The sequence below is a fragment of the Schistosoma haematobium genome, chromosome ZW (assembly GCF_000699445.3).
Source record: "Schistosoma haematobium chromosome ZW, whole genome shotgun sequence".
NCBI lineage: Eukaryota > Metazoa > Platyhelminthes > Trematoda > Strigeidida > Schistosomatidae > Schistosoma > Schistosoma haematobium.
The window spans coordinates 47,844,141-47,851,690 of record NC_067195.1 but is presented as its reverse complement, the minus strand read 5'-3'; the positions used below and the strand labels follow the sequence as shown (position 1 = coordinate 47,851,690).

The 7,550-nt window shown below is 36.7% G+C and overlaps 1 protein-coding gene across 3 annotated transcripts; it reads left to right on the top strand.

Moving 5' to 3' along the window:
- Positions 1–5,490, top strand: LSM4_1 (RNA processing protein). Of its 3 annotated transcripts, none has more exons than XM_051211587.1 (6): positions 1–129; positions 172–546; positions 2,795–2,836; positions 2,871–2,969; positions 3,007–3,187; positions 5,263–5,490. In XM_051211587.1, the coding sequence occupies exons 3-6, from the start codon at positions 2,834–2,836 to the stop codon at positions 5,364–5,366; spliced, it is 387 nt and encodes a 128-aa protein (XP_051071664.1). In that variant the 5' UTR covers positions 1–129; positions 172–546; positions 2,795–2,833; the 3' UTR covers positions 5,367–5,490. The 3 variants fall into 3 exon arrangements, with proteins under 3 accessions (XP_051071664.1, XP_051071663.1, XP_051071665.1); XM_051211586.1 differs by having other exon boundaries at positions 172–2,761; XM_051211588.1 differs by having other exon boundaries at positions 172–229; positions 2,795–2,969; positions 5,263–5,479.
- Positions 5,491–7,550: the final 2,060 nt, after the last annotated feature.

Here is a 7,550-nt window from a genome sequence, read left to right as displayed (position 1 = left end):
GCTCAAGGTCACGGCGTGGTTCAGAGTGTGACTGTTAACCTTCTGACTGTCTGCTTGGGAGGATTGTTGGAATCCCTGCAGATAGATATTTGATCTCATCTTGTTGGGAATATTTGTATTGATTCTCAGGTATCGAACCTTTTGGTATTAACTGTTTCTTTTATTGTTTAGCGCGCAACTTTGCGTTAGAGAAACTTCTGACTGCATAGCACAGGCTCTACCGTTTGAGGTATTTTTTATTTTTGATGTAATTTGTTCTGTTTTCTAAATTAGAACCGTTTATATTGAGCATACAATTTGTGTTTTGATATAATATAATACGAGTATCTCAAAAACGCGTTGTTCGCTATACAGAGGAACGTGGTCTGATCTAATCAAATAAATTTTGGGTCCGTCAGTCCGTTGTTCCAAGCGAATATCGGCTGTTCGGTCGCTACACTAGGAGAATATAATTCTTATCCACGACGTGTTAATGAAAGAACTGCAGCTAATTCCTATATTAGCTCGAAACTGAGCTTATATCAAGAAGTCAACTTGCGAAATTAGGTTGTTTTTTGTTTTGTTAGAAGAAACTTCTCAATCGATTCAGTTTCTATTTTACCACGTATACAAAACTTATATTATTTCCTGATGCCATTATAAGATACTGTATTACATATCTTCATAAAAAGGACATCAAACAATGTTATCTAGCTGTTTTTCTAGGTTTTGAAATTGCTTATAAGGGATATAGTACTCTGAATACATCAAATGATCCGGATGAGTTTTAGAATCGACCAAAATAAGGTCTTCTTAAAACCATATCACCGAGAGCTCTATCCACAGAATTGTCGACATTGAAACTGAACACTAGATAAGCTTGTCAAACCCGATGCATCTGGTTAAGGACAATCCCCCTGTCCCGGAATCCGCTCACCCTGCTACACTGAGAGAAGCGGATTCGATCGTGGCTACATCCCTAAGTATGATATTTTCATGTTCGCTTAGTCATGCGGCGGTCCCAGACAACTGGAAGCTGGAATATATCACAAAAATTTTGAAATAAAGCCGGCTCAATGTCTTTTTGAGCAATCGGCTGGTAGTGCTTCTTTCAATACGCTGAAAAGTAATTGGATCTTTGACATAGGATGGTTTACGTAACTACTTGTATTAGGCAAGTTTCTTTTCGCTCCCCCCACAACACAGCTTCAATGACGGTTACTTCTGCATCATCAGTCTGCTGAACGGGGTGGTAAATATCCCTCGTTTTATCGATAGAAGAACCCAGACTTGTAGTGAATAGGTCATTGCTTTGATCATGGAACAGAGCGGATGAGGTACGTGGTTACCTTTCTTCAAATCCACAAGGCTTTTCAACTATAAGATAATAGAAAATATAATGCCTATACAAAATAAGGGAGAAAATGGATGCTTAAGCTATGTTTTAATATCAATAAAATGTTTGCAGTCAACTCTTAACCAATCGATCTAATTTATTACAAATAATTGAACAGCCACCATCAATTGAAAGGGTAGAGCGGATGTGATATACCTTGACTTCTTTAAAGTCTTTGGTAGAGTCAAACATTCATGACTCATAAACAAACTTAAGTTGTTAGTTATCAAGCCACAACTGATGGATTGGTTTAATTCATATCGAACTTGTTGAGTCTGAAAGTAAGAGTGAACTTTGTTTCTTCTCAATCTACAGAACGTAAAGTCCTCCAAGATTCAGTACCAAAAACTTTTTAATTTATATAAATTACACTCATCAACAGGAATCGTCTGTTGTAATAATTTTCACCGGCGATGTGAAACTTTAGAGAGAAGGTTCTAACCAGAATAATGAGCTGATACTTCAAGAGGATCTGACTGGACTTCAAGTTTGGGTAGTTAACTACAGACTTTCAACACCTGAAGGTATGAAATAGTCCATTTCAGAAATGTTATGAACTATACATACACTTTGGGGAATCCCCTTTAGAGATGTCCCAATTTGCAACAGATTTCGGTGTCTTAGTTATAGAAAGCACCTTCAATAACTTGATATCTACCCACACAGTACAGGCCACTGAGAAGTGATACTCTAATGACTTATAGGATCCTAAGCACTCCTGGTTATCCCAGGAAGTACTTACTTAAGCTCACTTTCGACACATGACAAACTGTGTAGTGGGAATACCTTCTATCTTTTGCAATTGGTCGAACTCTGGAACTCATAGATGGTCGAGGTTGTATAAGCACCGTCACAGGAGTCCTTCGTGAGAAAACTCAGTATATTCGTAAGAATTCAGAACAGCATTTCCTTTCTACTAACTGCATCTTTGCACTTGCTTGTCAAATATACTACAGTCCGTACCTGGACGCATCGGCGCCGCACTGCTATGAAACTACTTATATTCTTGTACAACCATTTGGACCATTTAAACTTCTTGATTATCCACACACATACTCACCAACGCACCCTGACTACTCAAAATGGAATTACACAGGAAAAATTATGTTGAAGACAGCCATATTGCGACACGTTCACTTACCGGTCGCGCCTCCATAAAAACTTCGGATTTACATTATGGTTCTCGATTTATTGAAGAAATGTTTTTCTTTTTCCTCTGTCAGTACATTTTCGAAAAATATCGACTTTTCTTCGCAACAAAGCTATGGTTATATAGAGATGCAAAGCTTGTGCTTACCCATAATATCGATGTTGGATAATGGTCATTGAAGATGAGATGACCTTGCGCTAGCTTAATTATTGGGCGCCTAATTGTATTTCGCAATGGTTTGTGTTTTTTCATTCCGTTAATTTTTTCAGTTACCCGTGACACTCCTCAAGGCTGCAACGAATCTTCCTATGGTAATTTCATTTGCAGTCGTTAAATTATTTTCAGCTTGTTGAGTTGAAAAGTGGTGAAACTTATAACGGTCACCTTGTTGCTTGCGATGACTGGATGAACATTCATCTTAAAGAAGTTATTTGTACATCTCGAGTAAATCATATATATATGCTGAGTTTATATTTCATAGGATGGGGATCGCTTCTGGAAAATGCCAGAGTGTTATATTCGTGGAAGCATAATAAAATATTTACGGATTCCAGACGACGTAATCGATAAGGTTAAAGAGGACTTGCAGCTAGCCAAAATGCGTAATCGCTCTCAGTCTGCAGACACTGGGCGTGGGAGTTTTCATAGAAATAAGGCTAGAGGTAATATAATTCAGTTTTAGTATTCTCATTAAACAATATCTTCCTCCAGAGTATTCTTATGTCCATGTATTTACATTCATAATTGTGGTCTCGTTAACCAACATCCTATAGCTGATATTTATGTTTTCTTCAGCTTGCTTGGTCTTTTTCCCTAAACTGCTTCTTGTCGTCCATTTGCTTGAATTAATTAGATATCACTAATATTGTATTTTAAAACGTGAATGACTGGTAATGTACACATTTATCCGAAGGGTATTAAATTAGATATTGAAGGGTTCACTGTTAAGATCGTTTTGATGTGGTGCTACTGGGAGGCTACATACGATAGCAAAACATTAGCACTATCGGCGAGACTATAATTTACGGACGAATCAATCAGATTTACGATAACGGGTCTTGAATTTCGGCGCGTAATTTATTCATTCACTCAACTAAATAGAGTTTTGGCATTATAGCTGATGTCAGTTCGTGATGAAAACACTAAGTCTAACTATCAGCTGTAAATATTAACCCTGATTCCTCACACTGGTTTATAACCCTCATGTAGCCATAGTATGTAGGTGGACATTCTCAAAGGTTGTCCATAAATTATAGTCTCACTGCACTGTATTATTTTCAAAAATGTCTCCACTTTGATAATTCGCTTTTCCCACAAACTTCATCAAGTGAGGTAGTTGGAACATATGCTAGATATGCCTAACCCCCATCTACTTCGATGAGCTGTGATTTCAAGTGCACATGTAGGTTTGAAGTCAGCTAGAGGTAATCAGACCAATCTCAGAAGTTATTGATTGTTGATCTGGGCTTCGTTAAATCATGTATACTACTTAGTGTCCGTGTTATTACCGTAACCAGGGGCTGGAGACTAAGTGACAGCATTCACTCTTCTCTTGGGCTTGAATATTATCATTACTTCACATAGACATTTCCACTCTATCTTTTCAAACAATATTCCCAAGTTTTGATCTTTCTGTCATTGCTACTATATTATTTTAATCTCGGGTTATTTTCATCTTTTCGTTCCGTGGTGCGACAACTTTGGCCAAACCATATCTGTGACAGCTCCAATGTTGATAACGTGTGTCTGCTCTCAATACGACATGTTCGCAGTCCATGCACGTGCTCTAGAAGAATCGATAGTCGGGCTTCCAAAACTGCCTAAAGGTCGATTTGATAAAGCACTGTAAATACGCTTTAATTGTAAAACGCAGACATAGTATTTTATTATTCGGTAATCGGTATTGAAAAGTAAATAAACTATTGTGCATTTTCCTACAACTGGTTAATATGAAGTCTCGGTTTTAACTAGAAATTCTATAGATGGAAGCAGTGGAGACATTCAGACTTTAAACAGGATAAACAATGCCTAAAAGTTCCCTGAAGCCGTCAGTATTACTGTCTAGCAATCAAATAAACTTTCGGTAAATCAAAACAAACAGAAGGCACTTTAAGTTTTATACATTGTGCAGCATGATTAGACCGGTGGCTAGGGTTTTTAATTTTTAAAAACTAGGTCACTCTTTTAACCCCCACCCATATACTTCGATTTAAGCAACTACGTAGTATCGATCTGTACTTGGCAGTAGCCAATTCACTAGAGTATGAACCAGTGGTGATAAGACTGCAAACACAGTCGACAGGTAGTTTGTGTCTTGATAGTTTTTCCGCAGTCACTAAACTTCACAACCATTAAACCAATCCCCCAATTGAATAAGAAGTTTCTGATGTTACTTTTTTGAACAACAGATACGTAGATAGTCATGCTTCTGCAGACTCGACAAAAAATAATTGGTTCATTGTAATGGACTGAATTAAACCTGTTCAGTTCAGAGTGATAGATAATTACTTTTTCATACTTCAGATATTTAGAAGTTGATATTCATTGCATAAATTACTTAAAGCACTCTGTAGAAACTTAATTTACAGCTCAAAAATTTTGTACCCGTATAAATGTAATCCAGGAGTAATATGTTTAAAAATATATTTGACCCTCTATCCTAATTAGGATATTTAGTTCCTTGAGACTTTCAAACCTTTGTTACGAATTTTCTGTGTTAATTCTTACTTCATTTTAGGTCGGGGTGGTAATGCTCCTAATACTCGAGGTCGTGGAGGAGCAGGGCGTGGCGGGAGTGTACCTGGTGGTCCTGGTCGTGGTGGAGGATTTCGTGGTAAATAAGAAAGTCACTAATTATGAATCTAAATGTACTGTTTACTATTTTGTGAACATTGACAAACTCAATTATTTTCTTTCACAGTGTTATATAAAACAGATAATTTTAACTACAAAAACATTACTTTCCAAGTGAATGTAGTTAGACTATGCAAGACCATACTCTTTCGGGTGTCACTAAGCACTCAGACGTGTTCACTGAATTCCACTGGTCATCCTTATAAATCTACACAGTCTATTATAAGTAGGAGAAGCAAAGTAATGGATCCACAGGGCCATAGGTTATTACTCCAGCACTATAGAATGGAAATCATAGTCAGGAAACACGGCTTCAGATGGGCGTCTGTAAAGTGTGGAGAATCGAAATATTTAAAGCTTTTGACAAACAGATTCAGTTAACATCATCACGCACGGAAATGAGATGTGTTCTCAGTATTAAGGGAAAAATATATTATCGTAACAGTTATCTAGACAAGAATAGTTTGGTTCTACTTGCGGTTATTGGCCAGTAATCGAAGTATGAATTTGTCACGAATATTAGAATAATCAGCACGAAACTTAGTCGTAGTCGTATAGTTGAACCCCCGATCCACATCTCGGGTAACCAGTATGAATACAAATAAGGATGAGAGGGAGTCAGATAGCCATCAACTAGGTGCTCCTAAGATGTTTGTTTATGAATGAGATAAACAGGACTGCCGAATTTCTAGGGCAGAAAACATTGATTGCATGGAATTTTACTCCCAAAATTATTTTGTTTGAGATATAATCAAGCGTTACAGGTAACGATATACAGTTGCTTATTTGAGACTAGGAGTGCTGTTCGGTAGGTTTGTAATGTTACTATTGATCCCACGATTAATTAGTGGAGATAATCTCAGCAACAGAAAATTAATATGAAGGGGAAGAGGGTTGATGGTCGGATAAGAATCAAGTTTTTGGTTGTGTAGAGGAGCGGTAATTCTCGGGTATCATCATTGTTGAAAATGAGAGAGATAATTGAATGATAAAGTTTTTTGGTGTTGTTGCAGAACCACAATCACTCGTCTTAATAAAAATGTTGGATTCCGGACTACAATATGCAATATTGATGATCCTGTCATACTGGAATAAGTAGAAATGTACTTCGTTAGAAACCTTTACTCGTGTATGTCGTATGAATGGCTTAAATGAATAGCGAATTAATGTGATCTCCAAAACCATTGATTACTATTTGTGTAGAAGTAATCTAGTATTATTAAGTTTTCTGTAATGTCGAGAGGATTTGTGATTAGTCTTGCGAACATAAAGATTCCGAAGACATGCCACCCAAATTAGCTGTCAGTTTGAATCCATTTGCTTATTGAAACGGTATCATAATCGTTCCTGACCCATGGTTGATGTTCGCTTGTTGTTTAACCCGAACGATGAAGTTAGATGACAGAATAATAATAATACCTTTGTAACTGATGTTGCATAGCAAACTATTTAGAAATCGTTAGCAGAATTTTACGTGAAATTCATTACCATCGAATTAAACACCCGAAGTGTTATCAACCAGGATACGGATTCGCAAAAACACTGACTTACGGTAGATGATTAGGTACTGATTTACCTTGAAGAGGAAGAATGTATTCGTAAAGTCTCAGCGAATGAATTCGAAGTAAATCCAACGTTTCGCCTGAACCGGAGAACCATGTACCTATTTATATTCGATAAATTTGATTGTTTCCTTGAAAAGGCTTGGACCAGATTGCCAGGCGAATTGATTCGCTGAGATTTTACGAATACATTCTTCCTCCTTAATGTCTTACATTAACTCGGCGCCCAAATACTGTGAAACTGTTCGATCAATTTAGACGAAAGTTCTTATTTATTGGTTTCCCTTGCTGTAAAGTCAATGGGATATCCATCCCCATTAACATAATCTAATCGATTCCATAAAGTTAAACGAATCTGTTACTTATCACCGGATCTATGCACTATACGCAAGTTAGAACAATTTTTAAGGGTTATCTCATAAAGAACTTTGAAAGCATATACAAAATATGTGACTTCAAAAATTTGCAACGCTAACATATATTTTATAAAGTTTGAAGAATGAGCTGTGAGAAGATAAATATATGTTGATAATTAATAAGAAATCTATGTAATATTGTACAAATTTATACAAATGAAAGACTTGATTCATGCGCGTTAATTTATTCTGTG

Bases quoted from the DNA above. Each gene is read 5' to 3' on its own strand.
- LSM4_1 (XM_051211586.1), top strand. The intron at 2,970-3,006 runs GTAAATCATATA...TATATTTCATAG, and splicing joins AAGTTATTTGTACATCTCGA to GATGGGGATCGCTTCTGGAA. The intron at 3,188-5,262 runs GTAATATAATTC...ACTTCATTTTAG, and splicing joins TCATAGAAATAAGGCTAGAG to GTCGGGGTGGTAATGCTCCT.